Source organism: Anser cygnoides, chromosome Z, assembly GCF_040182565.1.
Source record: "Anser cygnoides isolate HZ-2024a breed goose chromosome Z, Taihu_goose_T2T_genome, whole genome shotgun sequence".
Classification (NCBI taxonomy): Eukaryota; Metazoa; Chordata; class Aves; order Anseriformes; family Anatidae; genus Anser; species Anser cygnoides.
In genome coordinates this window covers 81860501-81886874 of record NC_089912.1, presented here as the reverse complement: position 1 = coordinate 81886874, position 26374 = coordinate 81860501, and the positions used below count along the sequence as shown (strand labels likewise).

The 26374-nt window shown below is 43.3% G+C and overlaps 1 protein-coding gene and 1 long non-coding RNA gene across 5 annotated transcripts in view; one reads left to right on the top strand and one right to left on the bottom strand.

The window, feature by feature from the left end:
• Positions 1–26374, bottom strand: part of KANK1 (KN motif and ankyrin repeat domains 1) — a 127599-nt gene that overhangs the window by 31618 nt on the left and 69607 nt on the right. For all 4 annotated transcript variants that reach the window (XM_066987889.1, XM_013192146.3, XM_048051706.2 and 1 more), the window contains exon 3: positions 18957–19073. In XM_066987889.1, the coding sequence (XP_066843990.1) occupies positions 18957–18993 (37 nt within the window). In that variant the 5' untranslated portion in view covers positions 18994–19073. The remainder of the gene's footprint in view (positions 1–18956; positions 19074–26374) is intronic.
• LOC136788916 (uncharacterized) lies at positions 11429–25361 on the top strand. Its single transcript, XR_010827481.1, has 4 exons — positions 11429–11956; positions 23553–23648; positions 24683–24709; positions 25127–25361. It is a non-coding gene; the product is annotated as an uncharacterized lncRNA (long non-coding RNA).

Genomic DNA, 26374 nt, shown 5'->3' with positions numbered 1-26374 from the left:
ACCTTTAGTTGATGTGCTTAAAGACTTTTGGGGAGAGAGAAGAGTGGGGAATAAAAAATGAGGGCAGACGCAGAGTTTTGGTTCTGCAGGCTAGGAAAGCTTTATTGTAAAGCCACCTTGGAAGGTACAGAAAGAGCAAAGAGAAGCAACTGAAAATATATTTCTGAAAAGGCTAAGGCACCTTAAAATATACAGACATCACATCTAAAGCCTTCTCTCCCCATCTGGTTATGATATCTGCTCTAAGGCATTTTTATCTTGGATCTGACTGCTATTAAAGAAGTCTTCTCCATTGAAATAACATTATGAATAACAGAGTCTCCTTCCAGAGTTATGGCATAAGCCAATTCATAAAGAATGCTGCAGAAGAAAAAGAAAGAAGCAATAGCTGTTGTAAATGGAATAGATGCAGTATTTTTATGTGTTGAGCTTCAGTATTAAAGGTTATCTGGAGCAGGAAAAGAGAAGATGAAAAAGAAAAAAAAAGTTCTGACCTTTTTGATTCTTTACTGCAACAGAAAAAGAGTGGATGCCTTCCCCCCCCCCCCCCGCCCCCACCTCCCAATACTGCTTTTATTCATTTCTCTCCCTGGTCTGTAGCAGACATAGATGAATATCAGTCCTGACTTCTGAAAAGAACCAAGACACATGACACTGAGCATTTGTTTAAAAGGAAACTGCAGAATTAACAAACATTCTTTCATTTTCCTTTTCAGGTGTTGGTATTTCAATTAAAGTTTAAAAAAAAAAAAACAACACTCAGAGAACAGACATTACCTTTGCTCTCCAACAATTCAACCTAGCTCTTCAGTATTTTCATTGGGGGGGGGGGGGGGGGGGGGGGGGGGGGGGCAGGACACATACAATCAAAGTATCAGATTTTTTTTAATTACTATTATTTCAAGAACTGGTGTGTGTGTGTATGTGTGTACCTACAGAGATAGGAATTTGTTCCTATAGTTTTCCTAAGGCACAGCAGGAGCATTAGGTGTTCTATTTTTCACTTTGCAGCTAAAACATACTGTGTTGCTGCGAAGCATGCCATAGATGTGGAGCACAGAGTGCCTGAGGTGACTGCACATGCCCCAAAAGGACAGTCAAACCAGGAAGCTGCTTGATGAGGGATAACAGACCCTGACACCAACCCTGCAGTTACAGGTGTGGAGGACTCTCCTTGTACAGAGGAACTCCATTTACTGCATGCTTCACTAAAGATATAGGTCTCCCTTGTAAAAGTGCTTGCTGCAAATTTATTCTCAAAGAAAAACGAGGAGCAGAGAAATGGTAAAATATCAGTTTTAAGTTTACTTTCAATTTATGAGTCACTACCCCAACTGTGTGTTGACTTTTAAGTCTGACATCTAAATACTCAGTACTTAGGATTGAGGTTTGTGATCAAAAAATGGGGGTAGCAACTTCCCTGGCAATGGAAAGAAAAAGGCTGAAACTACAATGCTGTCTAATAAAGAGGCTTTTCTCTCCAGGTGTGTAGACTACAGCTCAGGTGTCTGTAGCAGCAAGCCTCAGAGAAGTGAATTAAGGACATCACCAATGGAAATGAACATTAGCAGCAGCAGTGTTGAAGAAAGATGTTTCACACAGATGTCTGCAGTGTTCTGTTTACACTGTGAAAGCAAAGACTGGGCTATGATGTCACTGTTACCACAGAACAGTGGTAAAAAGGCGTGATTTAAGAACTGAGCTGCTGTCTTAATGCCATACTCTTCCTAGAAGAAACGGACCATTATGGCAATAGAGCAAACAAACAAACAAAACCCACCAAAAACCAAAAGAAATCACAACCACAATGCAAAGACTGTTAAAAACATCTGAAGTCTTTCCATTTACTTGACTGGGCTTTAGATCAACCCAGTGAGAAAAGTCTCTCTCAAGAGGTTAAGTTCCTGTGAGCCTGAAAAATGTTAGTTGCTTAGCGTTATACAAAGATTATTGTAATAAAAACATAATAAAACGTTGATTGCACAGTGTGATAGTAAAAACAATGAGCCAGCTCTCACCTTGCTACCAGTGATCAGATGGATGCACTAGCCTGGATGTCCCACTGCCACGGGCTCAAGATTCAATTCCCAAACCACAAACCATTTCTTAAGCTCATTGAGGACACTGGCTTTTCTTACTTTTCTCCCTTTGCTGCCCATTTGCTATCTGTTACAAACTACTGTTCACGGCTATGAAAAACAGGGTGTTTTGGTGTAACATAGAAAATGCTCAGAATGCTCAGCAGCCTTCTATGCAATGGCTGTGAATATTGTCTATAGCCTTTTTGATCTTTGGACAGGCATTTTAAGGTCACATGACTTTTTTTTTAAACATGGTTATACGTTTTCTTTCACATGGTAAAGAACAGTTACCTACAGAGTATATATCTGGACAGCATGTAACCATAACCAACAGTTATTTCTGCAAGCTGGCAGCAAAAGCCACCTTTCAAAACCTCCCTCCCTCCCTCCCTCCCTCCCTCCCTCCCTCCCTCCAGTTTTTTTAGTGTCCAAACCTTTTCCTTGGAGAATTCCTGAACTAAAAAGTTGCAGGTCAAAAAGAATCTCATTTAAAATATAAAATACAGGATATAAGTAATGCAAATTAATTAACCCTGAATAAAGGACTGACCTTATTTGTAAAAAATCTATTCCTGAAAAAAAATAAAATAGTGATTGACTGTAATGTGGCCCCTTATCAAAATTCACAAAATCTGCTTTATTTTCTTGACAACTCTCTTATTGGAGCTCTACAATAAGTCTCCTTTTCACCCACTGTCACTTTCTGGGAACAGCTCTAATTCTGGCAGCCCTGTGGCAGGAACATCTCGTACATGTATCACCTCAAGGCCGCTCGCCACGAAAACTCAAAACTAAGAGACTAGTCTGTTTTTGCTCCCATCCCAGCTTCTGACTCACAGATCCCAGGGGAAATCAAGCTAAGGCTGGCAAGGAAGCAGGGCATGGGTGGGAAGGGGAAGGAATATAGCTGCTAGCTTCTTACACACTGCCCCACGAGCAGTGCCGAAGGGCTGAGCAGAAACCGTGGCAGAGGCTGCTGCTGCTGCTGTGAACAGCACTGCCACTTCTGGGTAGAAACTACCCTAAAAACAGTGTCCACTAGGGTGAACTGCAGTGGCACAGGTTGGTCTGTGGGTGCACTGTGGCTCTGAGTGCGACCAGCTGGTCCACTGTACAGCGACAAGCAGCAGGCCGCATCCTTGGTTGTGCTGCACTGCTGCATTTTCATAGTCCTCCTCCAATGCCACCTCAGCCCACCTGTTGTGGAAGAAAAGAGCTTGCCTTCCACTGAAAGCAAACCACTGGCGGGGATTTAGGTGGCTCAGCCACAAAAAGAAATGCTCTCCCCAGAAGGACGCTCATTTCCTCACAGGAAAGTTAGCAAGCCTCTTGAGTGTCCCTGATAAGAACGATGAAATGAGTTAACAGTCATCCTTTCCTTCTTGGCTTGAAACTAGGTGCATCTCAATCCCATTTACTTGGTTTTGAAAACCAGATGCTTTCAAGGCAAATCCAAAACGATACAAATCTGTGCTTTCCAAGCGCCTGATTTCATGTACATATTTTTCATCTTGCACTATTTGTCTGCTTGAGAACAGCCCTTCGTCTTTCCCCAAAGCATAGATTTCATTCACTCTCTAGTACGTGCACAGTTACTGGCTCTGGGCACATTTGTGACAAATGAAAACTGTTCACTTAAAAGATGCTTTCCAAATCAGACTGACTAGCAAAATGTTGTAATTTAAGGCAAACAGTAAGTACCATTCACATGCTGCCTACAGCCTAGTAGAAAGCCTTACAATGTGTCTGCTGACCACAGGAGGAGAGCTCTCAGTGTCAGAGCACCATAACCCTCCTTTCTGACAAAACATCCCAGTAAATCCAGGCTAACTGACTGTTTAAGCTGGTGGTGCTGAGGAATATGAGGTAAAACAGCATGCTGTACTTTGCTGCACTGGAGAAACGCCAAAGATCCCCTACATCCCTTGCCAACTCTTCACAATGTGGCATCACTACCTGCCCCACTTTTCTGACAGTACATTACCCCATGTTACTAAATACCACTTCCTTATCACAAGTAAAATCACTCTAGAAGAAAGGATGACAAAGACTGAAGCATGAATACAGGATGGGCTTCACAACCACCCCCCCCCTCCCCCCCAAGTGCTTGCAAAGCAGAAGAGGAGCAAACTTCCGCATTTTTCCCTTCCTTCACCAGTTATCCCAATCACGTCCACACTCCCCATAGCAATGTTGGATGCTAGACAGACCTGTCTATGCCTGAAGACATCTCTTAGTGCAACACTGCATCAGTGTTACGTGCTGCAGCTCAAGCAAAGGCTGTACTAGCTATGAGAACTGAATCGCAGAACTAAAATATTTAGATTTATAATGTCATTGCCTTTCTGTGCCTATAAATCTCTGAAAGGTGAGGAGCAGAGAACAGATACATAGGGCTATTGTAATAGGAGTAACCATCAGGAAAGAACCTGGACTCCTTAGATATAAGCCTGCCATGGTATCTTAAAACTGATTGACAGTTTCAGCTTGATCTCACAGCTGTGCAAAGGGTGGGAAAAAATGGAAGAATTGTCTTCTACAAGAATGATTCTACAAACATTTGTATTTAGGAGTCCTGAAAGGACTTTATTTTGTCACATGCTTAACTTCCACGAGGAAAATACTTTATGCTGCATAATCAGAATTATATTTCAAATACCGGGAATTGTTCCCTCCTACCCCCTTTTATATTAATCTAGTACTGATTTCATATGCTGCTTTTTGAACTTCAAAAGCATGAGTGATTTGAATATTCCAAGAACACCAGGAATTTTTTCTCCACACTTAAAATAGTTCAGACCAATGAACTGGTTTTGTTCAAAAAGTTAAAAAAGTGATAACTGGAGAAAACAAGGAAAACATCAGTATTAGAAGTGATTCGTATGCACATTTTAAGTAGCTAAAAGCACTGGTTTAGAGTTGAAAGTCTATGAACAATAATGAAAACGAGCAACTTTAGGAGCAACAGCTAACTTTCTTCCACTTAAAAGTAAATAGGCACAGCACTCCATCTACTTGAGTGCACAGAATGCAGACCTCCAACTAGAAGATCTGCATTTGTTGAAGAAAGGCTCTTTCCTGTACCAACAAAAGCCAAGGGGCTGGCAGAGGTGCATCAAACCAGACCTAAGTGCGCTCTCCCTTCAGAGAGCAGCCTAGCAGAATGCTCCTGGGAGAGAACGGAGCAAACACTGCAGTTAGAAAAGAAAAATAAAGAGCACCCGAAGTGAAAGACGTGCATTGCTTAATATACTAAAAAAACAGCCAGGGCTGGGTTTCAGCTGTACAACCCATATGTGCCCCCTCTCCCCCCCCCCCCCCCCCCCCGACTTTTTCCCCAATTACCCACACTGTGAGCAGAGTCGGGAGCCGGTCTCTCACACCTCACCTCTCCTCCTCTGTGTGAGGGTTTCGCTTACTGATCCGCTGAGAAGCAATTGTTGAATGTTGCAGTGTTTAATTTTTCAGGAAATTAAGTCTGAAGCACACTTTCCTTTGCCTTAAAGGGAATGCGTACTCCTGACACATCAGCAGGCAGGGAGCCCAGAGGTTGCTACAGAGAATTTATTTATACTCATTTGGAATTTCCTGACAAAATCCTAGCCCGCCTGCTGCCAGCGCAGCTCAGCGCCAGTGTTTTCCTTCACGTCATTTCAGATGGTGCTCAGTGCCTCAGGCTGCTGCTGCTCCTCTCAGGGGTTAAATGCATGAAATGGTCAGAAGGACAAATAGAACCATACCAAACTGTACACTGGGGAAGGAAAAAAAAAAGGGATATTTTCCTCAGATGAAGCCAGATTTAATCCCCAAGAGGGAATTAAAAGTTCAGGTGACTTCTCTCCTACCCACTCTCTCTCCCCAAGCCCTTCGCCCCTTGCCCTCCTTGTTCCTCACTCCCACGTGTGCACAGGGAGCACAGAAAGGTTCATTGATGTAATTTGGCCAGAACAATTACATCTGTTGTAACTAGCACTGCCTGCAAATCTGCCTGTTACATTCAATCTGTTTTTGTTTACTCCTCTCAAATGCAATTTATAACTTGAGGGATAAAAATAAAAACTTGATAAAGTTGCACAAACAATCTTCTCTTCTCTGAAACATGGTCAAAGTACATGAGATCTTTTATGCTAGTACAAGCGCTTTTGAAATAATGCACAAATATTTGACTTTTCCATATGCAATGTTCTCGTTTCCGTGGAACATGAAGTATAACTCGAGGAAAGAGAACTAGAACTCCAGATGCAAAAAAAAAAAAAAAAAAAAAAACACTTCTCAGCATCATAAAAAGACTCTCAAAGGCCTCAGCTCAATATCCCTGCACCTCTGCTTACAGTAACAGTTGCTGTACTATAGCCAAACAAGGACTGCAAAAGTAAACAGGCAATGGGAGAGATTAATTTACCAACTATAACAGTCCTAAGACTCCATGGGGCTAAAGGAAATGAGGTGTTACTACACCTTCCATCCAGATTCCCAAGAACAATAAAAAATAAATAAATGAAATAATGCCATGAATTGCTGAAATAATTTCCAAGATCGCCGACTGAAAGAGCTTTGCTCGATTGAGAGAGAAGTGGGATCTTGCACTGAAGTGACAGGAGAGGCCCGAGTCCTCCACAGTGCCTTCAGCTAAAATGGCACAGACTTCCAACAAAAGTATTTCCCGAACACTTTTAGCCATGGAAGTTTTAGAGACATGTCTAGTGGCTTCAGCGGTATTTAATATGAAGCAAAGTAGTATTTAATACCGTCAGACGTTAGCCTTTGGGCACTGCAGAATCACAGAATGGTTTGGGGTGGAAGAGACCTTAAAGACCACCCAGTTCCAACCCCCCTGCCATGGGCAGGGACACCTCCCACCAGACCAGGTTGCTCAAAACCCCATCCAGCCTGGCCTTGAACACCTCCAGGGATGGGGCATCCACAACTTCTCTGGGCAACCTGTTCCAGTGCCTTACCACCCTCTGAGTGAAGAATTTCTTCCTGTTACCTAATCTAATTCTTCCCTTGTTTAGTTTAAAAACACCTTGTCCTATCACTACACTCCCTGACAAAGGGTACCTCCCCAGCTTTCCTGTAGCCCCCTTTAGGCACTGTAAGGCCACTGTAAGGTCATCCTGAAGCCTTCTCCAGGCTGAACAACCCCAACTCCCTCAGCCTGTCTTCATAGGAGAGGTGCTCCAGCCCTCTGATCATCTTTGTGGCCCTCTTCTGGACTCACTCCACCAGGTCCAGGTCCTTCTTGTGCTGGGAGCCCCACAGCTGAACGCAGTGTCCCAGGTGTGGTCTCACGACAACTGGGCCCTCCTTTCTAGGTAATTTTACATTCATTTCCTTGCATTGTAAGGCATTCATGCATGTACTATAACATAAGAGCTCCAAAGGACAGTCAGTCCAAAGAGGGACTCTAGATTTGGCCATCTTGTTACACCTACGGATCAAAGAGGTGCTGAATTTTATGTGAATCTGGTTTATTTTGGTTGCTGCTCTAACTACCCCATCCACAGATAAAGCAGATCTGCATAAACAACTCTTTGGGAACATTTTCCAGCCATGCTTTGAAGTTTCTTGTACAGGACGGAAAAATTCTAGGGTAGCTGAAACTCAACCCGTGCTTTCTGTTGAGAGAAACAAAAGCCCCTCAGAGCAAGTAACCGTGGTGCACAGCAGACATCAGTGTTACCGGTGGCCTCCTTAGTTTGATCAGCAGGTTCTTCACACCGGTACAGGAAGAACAGGAAAATACATATCTAGTTTTCTGCTGGGAAAAAACGTGACATCCAAGATAAAACTATGAGGATAGAACGTATAGCCAAAATGTTTTTCTTAGGGTTTTGCTGAAACAGAGGAGAAGAAAAAAGAAAAACATTTAATGATTTCATTTTTCTTAAAAAAAATTAATAATAATAATTAAAAAAAAAAGACAGGAAAAAAAAAAAACAAAAAAGAAAGAAAGAAAAAAGAAAAGACAGAGATATTCTGTTCAGGAAGAACAAATTTTAGCAGCTGTCTCCACATGCACCATCTGTTTATTGTTACTCTGTGGTTTCGAGGGCTTGACATCTGAAAGAGCCCTGCATCAAGGCAGCACCATCAGAGGACTCTCCTCAAAGTTGAGGCTGAGGAAGACCTGCCATAAACGCAAGCGAAAACCCAGAACGTGTATCAGCATTTTGTCCCTAGTCCAGCAAGTCAAACATGGAGGCACATGTCTGGGTTGGCCCCAATAAGCCTGAAGGCAAAAGAGCACACGCGTATTTATTCTCTTGGCCTTTGAGACCATTATGGTGCCAAATAAACTCATTCAGCTACTGTTTACAGTAGAAACAAAACTGAGGTCAGAGCACAGCTCCCCAGTGACCAAAAAACCTTACGTGGTCTGCAGCAGAACAAATGCAAGATTTGGTGTACAGGCAGCCATCCAGCTGGTGAATTCTTATCTAAAAAGCAGGTTATTTCACACCCTGTTTGAAAACAAAAGGCAGAGAAGGCATAATGGATCTGGGAAAGACAAAGGACATGGAAGAAACAGAGTCCTTGAAACACTTGCCTCCAAGAGGCCACTTCCTCAGCATTGAAGTAGCTCTGCATGGAAGGAATGAAGTAACCTGCCCCAACACAATGGCCGGGGCTAAGGGCAGGGATGGTGCCCAGAGCTTAGTGTGGCCCCATACTGCCAGGTTTACGTTCATACCCCAAGCCCACAGCTTCCACATTTTGCGGAGGGATATATATTTTTGTTTGTTTGTTTCTATTTGTTTAATTGTTGTTGGTGGGTTCGTTTGTTTGTTTGTTTGTTTTTGGTTGGTTGGTTGGTTTTGGCAGACTTTGTCAGCTAGTTTCCATTGAACATTTCAAAGCTAAGTGGCTATGGCCAGAGGTCAGACCCATGACCCATCTGTCCTACCCACCCTCTCCTCCCTAGCAGATGCCACTGGAAGGGCATACAAATAAAACAAACATACAGCAACATTTCTTGTCTCAGTTTACAGAAACTCACAACTTGGAAATTTCCCGAGTTGGGGGTCTAAAAGGGGGCCCGCTTCTAAGATGGGTCAGTGTCAAATCTGTTTTTGCAGGGTGGCTGGAGGTATTCAGTAACTGGATTCAAAATGCCAGACTGCAGCTGATGTGCTACAAGGAGATCTACTGGTCAAGTGCATGGAGACAAAGCTATTGATGATTAATCTGACACAGTGACTACTCATTGCTCAAAATCTCCATGAAAGGCTATGCAAGCTACAAAGTTCCCTCAGTAGTTAGCATCTAACCAGAGAGAGGATGCAACTGAAACATTTGCTTCACATAATCATTAAATGTCCACCTGGTTTAACGTCACTAAGAAAGAATTTCAGCTACTTGATTTTTCACAGGTCACAATGCAAGTCCAGTGACCTCTACTCATGTCCTAATATGACTGATTGGAAAAGCTTATGGGAAACAAATCTTTTTTTTTTTTTGATACAGATGTGATTACACATACTTGTTGTTATTTAGGTTAGAACTGAGTGAGCTACCAAGTCAGCTTGCAAATCCCAGCAGGGCTGTACACATCAGTTTTGCTTTACTGTTTTGCAGAGATGAAAGTGAATGATACATTGAACATGAACACAACAGAAAATAAAAAATCATGGATATAAAAGAAAGAAATGCATCCTCAAATCCTGAAATACGTGTACGGGCCTTTCATGCCCCAGAGATGCAAAATGAACTTCTGCCTGTTGCGAACTCAAATGCAGGTGTCAGCCTAGCTATTGTCTCCAGGTGCACTGTAAAAACAGCAGACTGAGTCATTCGGGGTCAGGTGTCCAATTCTGCCAGCATGGGAAGTGTCTCAGTCCTACAGTGTTACCCCCAGCTCCCTCGGCTGAGCAGAGGCAGGAGGTGAAGGAAGGAATTCACAGCTTTGTCAGAGAGATGACACAACCTGGTTTTGGGGATCTCTTTGCTTTCCTCTTGGATCAATACTCCACAATAAAACACCATGGGTTTACAGTAACAATTGTTAATCCAGAAATACTGCACTTCTACCCACAATAACATACTGATTATACAAAAGGCTGGGACAGGGAAAAGAGCCACACAAAATGTGGGAGAAAAAGCATGTGCCACAATGTAAATAATGAGGACCCATGGACAAGACTACACATCTCTTATTAATATACCACGTAAGCTGATGAACAGTGGTCTCCACTGCTCCTGGTGTCCTGCTCTACAAGGATATGGCCTGAGGCGGTCTGGCTGAGCCACGCTCATGCCACTTGAGTCTTGGTATCTCTACAACTTTGCAAAGGGAGAGTAATTTTCCTAGAATTGTTAACTGTGTTCTCCACAGCACTCAAGACAGGTTGAGAGTGAAGGCTCTGATCTTTAAAGGCAGTGCATACCTGTGGGGGGTGGTGGTAGTCAGGGAGCAAAAAGGAAATGAAGAACATCCTAGATGGCAGACACGCTTGTCTGAGAGCAAAGGAAGTGAAAAGAACTGTAACTAATGATGGCAAGAGAGAATGGTCAAAATCTAAAGGGCGATGCAGTGGATGCACAGCCTCATGAGCACAATCAAGTACTGGTAAGCTTAAAAGCTATGTAACAACCATCTGTCTCCATGAAGCAAAACAGAAGACAGGAGCAGAAATGAGTGATTCTAATTTACACTTTAAACAGAAAAACATACCCATCTAAAGTTAAGAATCACAACTTCTTCTGGAAAAATGGAAAGGAAACGGAGAAAAGGCTTAGCCAAGGACTTCTTGAAGTTAAAAAAAAAATAAAAATCCTCATAATCCCTTAAAACATGATTTCTCTGATCTAGTCTTTGTGCTTTTATCACATGGAAATGTCAGTCTACTTTTCTAACCACAACCATGCATGTTATTGTACTTGTACTTTTTTTTTTTAAGCTGCACATTTTAGATTTGTCAAGTAGCATACATGAGACCTTAAAATTTGGCCTGTTTGCTAGGATTAGACCTGAAATTCCAGTAACAGCAGCGAAGTTGCACAAGTGCACTTTGCTTTTATTATTGAATCTTCTGCAACCCATACAGTGGTGCTCCAGGCAGAAGGGTTGGTTTTGTGTAGAGATGGCAGGAAAGGGGCTAGGAGTACATCAACAAACATGCCCCTCAGCAAAAAATGACTGCTCTAGACCAGCAACGTCTGGTTTACATAGGGAGAACAATCTGTTCCCAATTATCAGTTAATTTGATCCTCACCCTAATCTGACCAAACCTTCAAACCAAGCTATTAGAAACAGTATCCACGCCCTCCCTCTCCCTTGTCCTCCTGCTCCCACTTTCAAACAAGTACTGAAGGGCAATACGGGAGTATCACAGACAGGACCGATATGTTGAAGGAAATATTTTGAATACTTTTGAACATGTTGAAGGAAATATTTTGAAGGAAAGCAAAAATATTGTCATGTAGAAAAAATATCTAGGAATGCATAAATGAAAAACCAGAAGACTTAATTATATAAAACATGTATTACATGATAACTAGGGAGGAGAAGTCAAGCAAGAAAAGGGAAGGGCTGTGAGAGGGGGCAAGGGTCACATTACAGCTTCTACAAGGAAGTAGGGAAGGAGGTGAGTGTAGAAGGATGGACTGAGAGGATGAAGGAGGACAATGGGATCACACACAGCTACCTCTGCACATCTGAGCACTTGGTTTTGTTGTCAACGTCTGTGTGAAGAATTAGGTGAAGAAAAAACCTCAGGAGACTAACACAGCTGAGCATATGCCATGAAGAATTTTTTAAAAGATAGAGACATGGGAGGGGGAGAGCCCTCTTTGTGCATGGTGGATCTGCTAAACCTCATGTGCTGCAAGGTGCATCTGACGCTGAAAGTCAACCATTGGATTCAGTCAATATGGTAAGTGCAATTTCTGGATGAAATCAGAGGGAACTGAAGGAAGAAAGGGGAGGAGGGTCACAGGCACACTTCGTTGTGTCAGCTCAGAGCTGGTCACCCGGGGACACCCTGGCAGGAATCCGCACGCTGCCAACAGGGAGTTGTGTTTCCAGAGGAAGGAAATGGAGATAGAGCAGGATGCCAACGTGGGCAGCCTGAGCACTCCCTCAGCCCCTAGGCCTGCTGTGAAAACATGATACAGGAAGGGCTGCCTTTCTGTTATCTCCAACCCAAAGCCTTACAAATGGCACAAAAAGGGGTAGGAGTGAGCTGGCCACTGCAAGAAGCTCGCCAAGGACTTCTCCTCCAGCAGCAACTCTTCTGCAAGGAACATGTCTAAACACAGGCATTCACAGAAGACAACCAGCTGTAATCAAGCTATTTCCATCCAAGCCATTTCCCTGGAGGACCGTACGCTTTTAAAGGCTACAAAATCCCCTCCCTTCCCCAGGGACACCAGGTACTCTTAAGTTTCATACACATTGTTCCCAAAGTGCTTTCTACAGGAGAATCTGGGATGGAAGTGGGAAATACCACAGAACAGTTTTGAAGACAAGATGTACTCTTGTAGGTAAAATGGCCATAGGGTGATTTGCTGAGTTGTGCACTTTTATGTAGCTTGAGAATTGAGGGGAGCGAAGGATGAGGATGGAGAGAGAATAATTTTTCAAGGCTAGAGAGTTTATTCTTGCGTTTTTCCTGTGACACACACCTGCCCCAGTACTGGTGCTTGGCCCTCACCCAAGCCCCCCTCTGCATGCACGCCTCCCACCAGACAGCCACTAGATCAGTGCAAAGTGGTGACCTTCATCACAAGACCTAAGGGCTTCTATTGCTGAATGGCTGGAGTTGGAAGGGACCTCTGGAGGTCATCTAGTCCAATCCCCCTGCTCAAGCAGGGTCACCTGAGCAGGTGGCAACTGTTAATCTCCACCAACTCAGTGAGATTACAGGGTACTACAAACAGCTAGGCAGACCTGTTTATACCCTAGAGCCTTGGCTTTAAAATGAAAGATCAGCACCCCTTTTTGCCTCTAGGGGTGCAGAGAGCACACATTTCCACAGGTAGCAGAAGCAGGCCACGTGAGAAGGTCCAGGTACAGCCGATGCAAGTACATCTGAGCAGCTCAGGCACTAGGAAAGCGTGCATTGCTCCATGAGCAAGCCTGCATCAGAGATGAATGAAAACAGTCTTCTGCCTAAGTGAGATGCCAGAAGCTCCTAGGAAGCTGCAGCAGATAATCCAGAACAAGACAGACATTACTACAAGAACTGCAGTTACCTCTGCACACAAGACATACCTATTAAATCCTTTCTGTTTCTCATCATGCTTCGTCCTTCTGCAAGGCATCCCCATCTTCACTTGGCCTTGTGTCTTGGGCCATCTGCTTGCTGCCACATCCAATTGCCATTTCTAAGAACTGGACTATCCAGAGGGTACCTTTGCAAGACTGCTACATCCTCAGCTCCTAACCACACTGTTTTACTCTACCCTTTCAAACTTCTTCCTGCCCTTGTCCCTTCCATCAGACTCCAAGATCAGGCCTGAAGGGCATTCTTCGAGCACCAAGTCCCATGGAAAAGAAGGTATATGATCCCTGCTCCTCTACAGTCTGATAAACGCCTCTAGGTTGGGCAAATGCAAGTCAGTGTTATTTTCAACCATTCTGTTGTGGCAGCACTGCAACCTTGGATTACAGGTATCAACTAGCAGCTGCAGAAGAAACAATTATTAATTCAAGCAGAAAGTTGGCACTGGCTGTGAGATCGTGTGCTGCATCTCCAGCCATCTGTCCTTAAGGCAGATCTGGCATCGGTGAGCGTACTGCAGCATACCGATGGAAATTTTGATACGCTTTATGATAAAGCTGATGTGAAATCACTGGAGGCTCACTCACCCTTCACCCCACAGATTTCAAAGTCCCACCCTCGCCTGTTTTTAAATACTGGGCACCACCAGGGTGACTCACTAGGCGAGGCAGGGGCAGTGCAGCAGCGACAGCCCCACATGCCATCTGCCCATGCAGAAAGCACAAGGCTACGTGGCTATCCAGCAGGCTTTCTCGACGGCACATGTCCCACTGGCTACCAAAGCACACCTTCCACGTGCACGTGTCCCTGTTAGCTCTGATGGGGAACAGATGTAGCTCTGGAGTACGGAGCATGGTAGGGCAGCAAGCTCCGGGTTAAGCAGACTCTCATCACAGTCCTGACCCAACCAAATTGCCAGCTAAAAGCTGTGTCAGGCTGACTTAGCAATCAACACTTCCAGTTGCTACTTCTGTAGCTCAGTGCTGTATATTTCCATTTATTAACTGAGGGTCGATGAAAACCAGTGGATATTCAGCTAAAATTAGTAGCACAGGTAAAGTTCTGGTGCGTGGCACTATCTTCTTCAGGGTACACTTCAGCTCATGAGGCTGGGAACATGCAAAAACTCCATGCACGTTGCCAAAGATTATTTGCATCGGGAAAATCAAATTATAGAAGAGACTCCAATTCAAACAGTTCTGTAGCTACAAATGTGTCTAGAAAGGTTTGGTAAGAATTCTTACAAATTAATGCAGAGGATGAGTATGATAAAAGCATTTACTCTCAGCAAATATATGTTCTCCAGAGTAACTGTCCATATGTAAAATAATCAGAGGGACAACGGGCTCCAGCAGTGAGACTAACACTCACAAATGGTTTATGTCCACCACCAAATCCCCTGGAGCCTCACAGTCCCGGCTGCTCTCTGTATTGGCCGTGGCCACCAGAGCCTGCCAGAGGTCACATCTTGGCCAGGAGGCTGGACTCCACCCTCTGCAGCTCCCGTCCACAGGCACTTGGTGCCCACACACTGGCTGCTGCAGGGAAGAAGGAGACAGCTGCAATTCCTTGCTTTATGGATGCGAAGAGAACAATGACAGTGATGGTGAGCTGCTGTGATGGCAACAGCTTTGGGAACTGTATGCCAATCTGAAGGAGGTAAAGAATATAGGCAAGTTAAACATACAGTTCAAATGAATCTGTGTGAGGAGGAGTACGCTCTTGTGAGCAAAAGTATGTACAAAGTGGGATGGGAAGGCATGAAAACAAACCCAAATCCTGAAAAAAATGTGAGGGGGAAAGCAGAGAGGAAAGGGAGAAAAGAGAAAGGATGAGGAAGACCTCAGATGCCTCGTTCAGGAAACAATATGCATCTGCTTTACAGCAAACTAAAGAAAGGGTTTGTGCAACAGCCTTGTTATACTGACCCCTGCAGCCCATCCTACCGAAGAAAACTGGAAAAGCTCTTCTTCCATTAAAAAAAACCTTTTTTTAATGTTCTTGTTAGAGAGATGACTGACAATTCTGCAAGCTCGGGGTACAGAGCATGAGGTGCTTAGGGAAGTCAAATAAAACAGATGTTTTCATTACGGTTAGAAACAAATAAGGTTTTTAATCTTTATCATTGTAAATCAGTTTCCTATGTTTGTTTTGCCACTTCCTTGTTTTCTACAGCAGAGTAAATGGAATTGCACTGGAATTTCACACCATTCAGTGCCTTTCAGAAAATGTTTTGAAAACAAAGTTTCAGCAAATCAAGTATTAGTGGAAAAAAATAAAATCCAGCCAGCGTTATTTGCAAACTGCCAGGTAAGTTTCAGACAGGTGGTTCACCGTGCTTTTCATAGCTGACTGGGGGGCCTTTCTGCAGATACCACTTACAAAAACATTTGCACAGCCTCATTAGATAGATGATTTATACATCAGTCCTAGCAAGCACAGAAGCTAACAATTACTGGAAGTTTCACCCAGCAGTTAATGAAGACACTAATGTTATTTTGAAAAATAATCACTTTTTTTTTTTTTTTTTGTCCTGTGCAAAGAGAAATTAATTTATATTATGTACCAAAACAAGGCCAGCCTCCCAACAGCTCCTCACAGACATGGGGTATTTCCCAGCTCCTGCTGCAGCTCCCTGTATGAGTGCATGGCAGGCTCTGGACTTCTACTGCACTGCTTCAGCCTGAGTTTACTGGACTGAGACACTGGGGCTGACTCAAAGCAGCAAACAATTGTGACTACCCGGCACATAATCGATAAAATGAAGCAACTTTTTTTTTTTTTTCCTATAAGTGCCAATTTATCACCTGTGTTAGAGAGACCTAAACTTTTTTCCAAGGAGACAGGAAAAATTTGAGAGAGCCTACTCCCAAAATCAGAACCAAATCTCTAAAACATTTTCCAAAATGCAAAGACACGAAACAAACATGCTCGCAGCTGAAAGAAATACAGTTCACTACAAGATGTCTGTGCAGTGAAATCAGGAACAGAGTGATAAAACTAAGTTCATAATTCAGCAGAAAGCAAAACTATTGACAAACAGCAATGAAGTCTAAATCACAGTCTACGTTATTTATTAGCCATATTTAAAGTACGTCTTCACTGAAATATACAAGAGGCAGTGAAAATTATCATCACTGCTTTCATGACAAAGTCATTACTTGCTTTGTAGCTTATCTCACATGCATACTCACTGAAAATATTTACAGCAAATGTACTTCCAAGAAACATCCTTTAAAAAGTCCTCTATACAAATGCAAAATAGCTTGATCCCTTCCTGCAAACAATTTCCAAATTCAAGCATTCCTCTTTAGATTTTATCTGCAGCAGCAGTAGTCCATTTAGGCTTGTATAATGAAAAAAAATTTACTGAGATGTCAGAGAGGCATAATCATTTAATAGTGCAGGTACTCACATTCTCGAGTTAACCAAAGCAAACCACTGTTCCTTAGTCACCTCATACTCGAATGCAGCTGAACATGTGGTCAAACTTGCCAAAATATTCAAGTAACATACGCAGCTTAGTAGTCTGTAACAAGTCTTTCTAGTTCTTTTTCCTGTTGCTGATTGATTCAGCTGGTGCAGAAAACACCACCCCAGAAGTTTGTCTTTCCACTGTTAGAGCTCCATGCAATTAAGCAGCTTGCTTCAATACGTCCAACGCCCAAATCAGCTCCTGCTCGTCCAAAGGCATGCTCTCCCAGACAGCAGGATAACAAATCACACGTACTTGCAGCCCAATAGTTTGTCCATTATGAAATGCTAAGGATTTGGAGACGCAGGCGTACATAGCTGCGCACATAGCTGCATGTTAGAACGCTGGCCTGAAGGGTTTGTAAAGCCAACAAGTCCTGACAGCCTCTGCAAAATGTTGTCCAATTTCGTTTTGAATTAAATACTTGCAATTCATTATAGCGTCTTTCTGCGATTAAGGGAACAAACAGCTTCTATCCTGCAAGAAGATTTGTTTGCATAACAATCCTGAAACTAAAACTTCATCTTGCATTAACACATCCCCTATACAAACATTTAGCTTTTTTGTACTTAAATATCTATAAACTTTTCCAATAGACAGTTCTCCTGCAGGGTGGGGGGAAATTTATAAACCAGTCAGTAACAGTTCATGCACAATTTTTCCTTCCTTCTAAGCAGAGGAAATTGTTCTGCATGACTTAAGTTAAAAGCATACTACTAAAAAAAAGGCAAATTATTGGGGGGGTGGGGGGATAAGAAATAAACAGGTACAGGTAAGTCACACAACAGACATTTTGAAGTCTCCCTTCTCAAAAAGATTACAAAAGAATAGATTTTTTTTTAGAGAATGTTACCTCTAATTATATAAAAGTATGGAATGGTAAGGAAGGAAGGAGAAAACATCCTTTTTCAGGACTTAGTAGCATTGGTAAATTCAGTCTTGAATCATCAATAGATAATGGTAACTTCCATGTTTTCATATAACTCCCACTAGTCTTTAAAAAAAGATTCCTTGTTTTGATTCCTTGTTTTGCATAAATTGCAGATAATGAGATTCCATATTTCTAATTTCCCACACCCAAAATACTTTAATCTCTTGCACTAATTATAAAAATTCTATAGTGAGCATATCCAATAATTTAGGAGTAGTTTCCATGACAAAACATACTCACTAATGAGGCCAGTGCTAAAATGTTCCAGATAAGCCAATTCTTAACATGTACATGTCGTGATCCAGTGAATAGCACTTGAACATGAACCTTAGCAATAAAAAAGCTGAAGTTTTTGTATATATGCATAACAAAAGAGGTAGTTAACGTTCTTCTTCAGGATGTTCAGATTGATCCCAGCCACCCCAGCCTGTATTGATAAATCCATTTCCCCCTATACCTACATTAAGAGGTCTCAAAAGAGCACCCACAGGCTCCTGCCATGCACTTGAAATTTTCCATATAATCCCCCGGTAGAAGCCTGGGCTTTAGTGGGCTAAAGTTATGTTTGTGTAGCGATCAGGAGAACAGGAAAATATTGACACAACTGCAAGAGGAACACCACTGCCACACTTTTATCAGTCATTCTGCAGTCTCTGCCCTTTCCTGACCTACCAGGCCTTCTCAGCAACCTTTGAACATGCCAACCAATCTGCTCCAGAGCGTATCACCCAACCAAAACAGACATCTCAGGAGCCTCTTGAAATAATGAAAAACTCCTCTTGACATTGCTTGCTTAGAACTAATAGAGTAAATTAAAATTAGCCAAACCCATAGGGGTGATCAGGACAGGCTGCATATTCAATGCAAAAGAACTGGTTAATCTCACAAAGCAGCTACAGGCACAAGATAACAACCAGACAACCTCTTGCAGTACACCCCCAGGCCTCTCCGAGCCTGGTTTAAGCCTGTGTAGGTCCATGGAAGTGGACGGTGCTTCATGCTGACAGATTGAGATGCCATCCCTTACGCCTTCACAAATTTCCACATTTTAAATATTTAAAAGATTATTGGGTGGATAGGGACATGAGGTAGGAGGGACAGACTCTGATCAACCAGGAAATTAGTTTTCAGTGTTTAGTTTTGACTGCTGCCGCTTCCCCCTTCTGCTGCTGTCACAATGTAAGGAAAAGGCAATCCAGAAAATGTAATGATCCAAAGTGGGAAATGCATTCCCAATTAGTTACCTGCAGCACTGCCGTTAGTATTTGCTGGGTAGGCCATGTCTGCTCAGTGACACATCCAGAGCAAGGTTGTTAGCTGTCATGCAAATGTCATGCATCAAGTCCAACCAGACATGCAACCTGAAACAAATGAGAAAAAGGCAGTTAAAAACGTGCAGTTTTAGGAGTTAAATGCATTAAGCAGCAGACATTTTCGAGTGTTGAAGTCTCACCTTCAGTACAAATTTCACCACAGCAGTCACTCACATTGTATTTCTCTTAGTAAGCCCCAGCTATCACACAACCCTGAGCTACCATTTCATTTGAAGCTGTCTCTGACAGCTCACAAGGAGGACCAGCTGAATCTGCAATTGGCCTTTTTTTTTTTTTTTCTTTCCTACCCGCAGCTTTTCAACTGCTGGTCTCTAGCTTTCTTTGTACCACAACAAATTCCTCCAATTTGCTCGCACACGTGTGAAGTTTCAGATTATCCCACGGCTTATAGAAATGGGGTTAGAGGATGCTAAGTGAAGGGCACCTACAGAAGAGCTGTTACCCCATCTGTATCAGTGCAGCTATATCAGTGCTGGACTGGTTGCCCTCTCTGAGCTCTGATGTCCCCCCAAGGGAGGTGAGGGCAGAAGATACCCACCAAACAGACATCCAAGGCAAGCCTGAGCATCCCTGTGCCATGATAAACCACTTGGCCGATGGCTTCCATTTTGAACCAGCATGCTGGCACAGGGGGCCCAGAGTTGGCATGGATGCCAGGCCTAGAAGATGCACCTGAAAGATGCACCTGAAAGACCTGTCCCCTGCAGGTCCCAGTGGTGACACCCCCAGTATTCGCATGTTTTGTTTTCAGCACCCATGCAACAGACTGAGCAGGGGCCCGTGAGCTCCATCCATGGGGAGCTGCACGGAGAAGCAGAGCCTGCCTGAAGCTCAGGCTGCAGGTGCAAAGAGAGGACGCTCCTGCCCTGGGTGGGTGGGTGCAGAACAGAAGCCAAACAAGAGGTAGAAGCAAAACTGGCAGCAGTTTTGCAGCTACCTGGCTGCTGGTTAGCTCTGCAAGGCCAGCCTTGCTTGGTCCACCGTAGGGCTCCTGCTACTCCCCTCCTGCCCACTGCAAAGCAGCGTGCTTGCAGTCCTCATCTTCGGAGGAACAGAATTTAACTCAGCCTGTACTGCTGAGAAGCTTCCTCCTGGCTCCGCTTCAAGTTTTCTACAATCCAAACAGCATTTAGCTTTTTTGACTCAAAGGTGGAGCTCAGGTGTATCAAGAACACCCTGCTTCTACGACCCCAGTCTGACTTACTCTGACAGGTCCTTGACAAACCAGTCACATTTTTCCAATTATATTTGATTTGGCTCTGACACTACATGTGTGGAAGTATTTAAGAGCTAAGCAGATTAGCCAAGGAATAGAAAATCCAGAAAAGAATCAGTACAAACAATGTTCATGCTGAGTCAAAGATACACCAGCTGACAGAGAATCCAGTTGTCTCTCGAAAGTGACGGCACTCCATCACAAGGGCTGACACAGCTTAGCTCTCCCTTTCTGGGAACACAAGTACAAATCACTACATTTCTAATACAATCTTGACATTAATTTTCCAAGAATGCAGAAAGACCTCCATTGCAACTCCTCCTTCCCAAGCTCTGACATATATTTTTTTTTAATTTACAATCCCTTGCTGAAAGAATGGCAGGGACACAGAGGTGTCAAAAAGACTGTACCAGCAAAAGGCTACAAACGGAATAAAATAAAACATAAAAGCAGGCATCCAGCACAGCCAAAGTGGCCCATCACAAGATCCCAGGCATAACGTTAATATCAGATTTCTGGAACAATGAAGTATGGTTAAAAAGAACAGTAAAGCACCTATCTGGCTGTGTTTGCAGCCAGGATCAAAGTCTGAAATCTGCTTTTAGCAAAATATTAACTACTTCCTTCCAAAGCGTTAAATTCTAAAGCATTGTTCCTGTTTCTGCCACTGCAATCAGGAGATAAGGTGATGCTTTATGTTCACAATAGGCAAATTCACTGAGTCTCGGTGCATGACTAATGAAAAAATGCCATCGATTTCTTCCCCTGGTAAGCTTCTCGGGACAACCACTGTCTCAGGACAGACTGCACTTAGAGGGACAGCAGACACTAAAAGCAGTGCACTGAAGGGAAGACAGGGTTGAATTAATTCACCTACTTCTAATTTGTTTAACGTCACTAGGGCAGCAACAGGAGTGCTTCCCTACTTTCATTATATATGTTTACTGTACATGGCTGCAGCACAAGGCTCGCACCACTGCAAAGCAAACCAAAGAGGCAGAGTAAGATACCCACAGCGTGGCTGCTTCATCAGGCAACCTAATGTCCTGTCCATCCACGACTTCCTATCCAACTGCAGCCAAAGAAAGCTGGAGATACACGTCTGAGAAAACCTGCCAAGGGGTTTGTATCCATCTGGCCATAGCCCTCCAGGGTCCTACCTCGGCGCTTCTGTTCGCTGGATGTTGGCTAGCTCCCTGGGCTTACTCAGCACACACCACAGCTGCACAGCTCCCAATGCTCATGCAAAGGGAGCTGCACGCACCTGACCAACTGGAAGGTGAGGAAATTTGGTACAAATGTTGGCTAGGTAGGCATCAGTTTAACATCGTCTCCACTGAGCAAGGAGGAAGGGCTTTAAACTAAAAGATGGTAGATTTGGGTTAGATATTAGGAACAAAATCTTTACTCAGAGGGAGGTGAGGCACTGGCACAGGTTGCCCAGAGAAGCTGTGGATGCCCCATCCCTGGAGGTGCTCAAGGGCAGGCTGGATGGGGCTTTGAGCAACCTGCTCTGGTGGGAGGTGTCCCTGCCCATGGCAGAGGCGTTGGAACTGGATGGGCTTTAGGGTCCCTTCCAACCCCAACCATTCTGTGTTTCTATGAAGTCACACCCTTAACCAACACTTATGTCCAACACTTCAGAGGCCAGGAGGCTGAGGTGCCTTCTTCCCTCCCACCAGCAAACTCATGCCTTACACTCCCCGTAACTTCTTAGGAAAACATCATTCGGTACTACATGAAAGGATTTTTTGTTTGGTCATTGTTTTTTGCTTTTATTTTTTAAGTGTGCAGCTTTAGAGCTCTTTACTTGCTTCAAAAATACTACTCACCATCACAGGCATGCATGAGGAGAGCCTTCTAATAGCACGAAGCAAATGCCGTTGAGGTAAGAGTTGTCATAAAATTAATAAGACACTGCTGAAAGCCAAAACAAGGCCTCGGGTCTACAGTTTGTTGTGGCTTAAAGAGATGTAATTGACCTAGAACAAACTCCCTTCTGGGTACGCTTCTATTGGTTTCAAAGTTGTGCAGACTGAAGCATCTCTGTTAAGATACGCACTTACCTTTAGTTAAGGCAGTGCTGCTTCTGAGCTTAAATGAGGATTAATAAAATAATTTAGGAAGCAAATTCAGCCCAACATAGAGTGAAAATGGGAAAAGAAGAGAAAAATATAGGTTCTAATAATTTACTTCCTAACATAACTGGAAGAATTTTGTTGTTGTTTTTGTTTTCTTGTGTATGGTTGTGGGTGGTGGTGTTTTTTTTTTTGGATGAAATGCAACTGCAGTTTACAATCTGCTTATTAAACAGCTGTCAAAGCATGGAAAAAATCCAGCCTCACTCAGCAGACTCACAGAGCAAGGGAATTCATACCATTTTGAGCTGTAACATACAGAACTGAATTTCTGAAGCTTTGCTGGCAAGTACATTGGCCACTTTTAGAAAGGTACTGCATGTGATTCCCCAGCAACACACACCACAAGAACTGCACTTCGACAGAAGCCTCTTGTGTGGGCAAGGCACAGAACAACACTGGAAGTCAGCTAAAACACTCACAGGAAGAAAACAGATGGCTGTACCAAAGCACGTTCTCCAGTGCAGACATCTTACCAAAAAAAAAAAAAATAGTAGAAGAGCTTACATATTCCCTTCCCAACTCTTCCACTTTTTGCCCATGTGTTTTTACATGCTCTCCCTATGCCTGCCTGCGAATTCTGTGATTTACAGACCCTAGGGCAAATGCAAAACAAGCACAGACTAGCTATATGAAGAGTTATTGCTCAATGAAGCAGTTGTTTAAAGTGTTTTGAATTAGATATTCAAACTCTCTTCTGCCCTCAGGTTCCACAGCAGAAACCTTACACACACATGATCCTCAGTTTCTACAAACTATCACGACACCCCAGCTTTTACAGGTTTTTCCAGAATGGTGATTCTTTAGGCAAATCATCAAGTCTATGTCCTAATCACAAGGGACAGGAACCTTGTTCCTCCTTTGTGTTGCATCTCACTGGGTCACCTACAGCTATGCTAGTATTTCTGAGCCAGAAATACCTGAGTATACTTCAGTCCTGGCATCTTCACAGCAGAGTTGCAGATACAGAATCATAGACCTGGCAGAAAATCCAGGCTCCCACCAATGTTAGCAAGAATGCTTTCAGACAGAAAAACATTGAGGTTAAATCTAAGAGCAGTCGTAGAATGGCAGGGGGGCAACACTTAGTAGAAAAGAAAGATAACTCAGCTCTTAACTCAGAAAAGCAACCATGAAATTCTTTCTGTCCAGGCGTCACAGTCACTTACAGGAAATGCTGGTGCACAAGCACTTGCTTGGGGGATTCAAGGAGACAGGCCTTGGCTTCCCAAGCAGCACAGCTTAAGGGTAAGTAGACATACATACAACTTTTCCTTTTTCTCATGGCATGCATGGACTGCTAAGGCTACATGGTCACATCAACCACTGAACACAAGCTCCAGATCTGCAGATATCCTGAACCACTCATGGGTGAGTATGGCTAGGACACCAAGATGCTACTGTTAAAGATCTGGACTAAGAGCTGTGGGGCAGAGAGCTGTGGGATTCAAAGGTACTGGCTCCCAGGTGCTCAGATGGACTCACTCAGACACCAGAAGATGGGTCCGGGAGAGAAAACATCTCTGTAATCCTGCCCAGCAAGCACAAAGAAGATTTAGTAGGCCTGGGATGGAGGGATTTGACAGAGCAAGTCGACCCACAAGATGCAACACTTCAGAACTGGCAGTGCTCCATTTTTGCTATAGATGAGTGCAACAAAACTGCTGGCTGACACTTCCCTCTCACATGTGGGTCGTCCTGGCAGTAAAACTCGCCTAGTTTCATTCTACAAGACACAGATAACATTTGCAAACAAGAGCCAAGACACATGCAAAATCCATCTAAAGACGTGGATGGTAATTTCTCTAGCTGCAACAGGAAAATGGCACTAGAAATCCCCCCTCCTGCTCAGCCAGAGGGGCAAGCACTTTCCAAAGTTGTGAGGCTCTACAGGAAATTGGAACATCTGCAACTTAATTCACATTCTCAAACAAATACGCCAGGTGCAATTTAAATGAAGCAAGGGCTGGAGCCAGCAGCAGCAAAAGAGAAAGTATGTGGGGAGTTGGTCTGTGGTTGGTATCTACCCTGGGAGAATGAATGCGTAGATCACTGATAGTCTCTTTTCAATTCTACCCCTACTGTGTTTGGGTTCTTTTTATCCATATGTTTATCAGTACAGGTGGCAAATAAATAGAGAGGCAAGGCTTGTAAGGAAGAAGAAATCATTTTTGTTGTTGTTGTTGTTCTTTATAATTAGATAAAGCTAAAAACCAGGTAAGAATGCAAGTGCGTGAGTAGTTTTTGGGTTTTTTTTGGTTTGGTTTTGTTTTTTTTTTTAGGTCAGACACAGAGCAGTCTATTTTGAGGTAAGTGTAGACTGGGAACAATTTTAAGTTTCACTTAATTATGTAACAATTAACCCATTCACATGCTTTCCAGAGATAATGTCTTTTTAATGTTGCTATCCACATCACAAGCAAAACTATGCAACTTCAGTTCCTGCTTAAATCTCACTAACTTAACAAAATAAATCACTAACACGGGCTGTTTTGCCTAGGCCACCCTAAAATGCAAAGGCATAAATTCCCCAGCTTCCGTGTTTCCTGCAGACTCTCTCAGGCAGCAGTCTGTTGTGATTCAATCTACTCCATCAACAGCGATTATTGTTACTATGTACAGTATAATATGCAGTTGATTTTGGAGTGCATTTAAGCAGGCAACCAAAAAAAAAAAAATAAAAAAAAAATTAAGCCATCTCACAATGGTATCCATTTTTTTCCCAGAGGATCTGCAGTAAGATGGCAGCAAAAGAAGCCTTGTAAATCCTTTCAGCAGGCAAGTTAATTAACAAGATACGGCTACGGTCAGCATGAATTTACCTGCGTGCCTTCCTTGCTCACTCCACTTACAGCACTGGCCTGTACAAGGTCTCTTTACAGCAGAGCTTCAGGCAAAAGCTGAGCTAAGCTCTGTTAAGAAGAGTGATGGCTCAAGAGCATCTGGGACCTGAGTCAGCGAGCTGAAGGAGAAAACAGTCAGAGTGATCCTAGTGAGGGCACACAGTTCTGTCCCGTCACAAATACAAATAAACAAACAAGTAAGACAAACAAATCAAATCTTTGTTGCTCTTGAACAGCAAATTCCCAGCCAACACAATGTCTCAGGTTATATTGGAATTAACCATTGGTCACCTTCATCGGTATGTCCTAAACTGTCTTCCCCTCACCTAAGCAGACTTGCATTAGGAGGTCTGCCCCCTTTGTTATTTCTGCAAGCAGAGAATAAATTTATAACCTTCACTAACATCGAGGTCTTAGGGGTTTTCTTTTGCATACTTGGAAATGGTCTCCTCCTGCTCTCCTGGGCTGAGATTCTGTTTCATCCTTCCAAGCCACCTACTTGCTGCTCAGGAGCAGGGCTTTACTGCACTGCTTTCAGTACAGAAGATGTCATGGAAAACGGATGTATATGAGAATCTTTCAAAGACCTGTGATCCTTATAGCCACCCAGCGATTTTCTGAATTTCCCTAGTATTGCTTTGTCACCTTCGTTAACAATGACATCAGCACTCTATCGCCAGCTGTTGGATTTTAGCCTCCCTTCACATGGAATTAACCCAAGGAGGCCTGAAGGATCCAGAAAAGAAATCAGCTGTTCTATACAAGCCACATTGACTTGCTGGTAGCAAGCAACAGGGGAAGGATTTCAAAATAGCACCCAGCAGACACAAATATAACGAGCATACCGTGAGGAAGGACAAATGGTCCATCCAGACTATCTTATTTTCAACAGTGGCAACATGAGATACTATTTAAAGAGAGTACCCATGCCGGATGACAAATTACTATCCATGCTTTTTGTGCTCTCCCAGCACCCAGAATCAGTGGATTGGGAATTTCAGAAGGTATAATTATACTTCATTTCAATTCCATGTTAAGCTTCCGTGAATTTGTTTAGTACCCCTTTAGTACCCCTCTAGTAGTGCTAATACCACCAGCCCCTGCTGCCTCATGGAGCAGAAAGCTCCACTG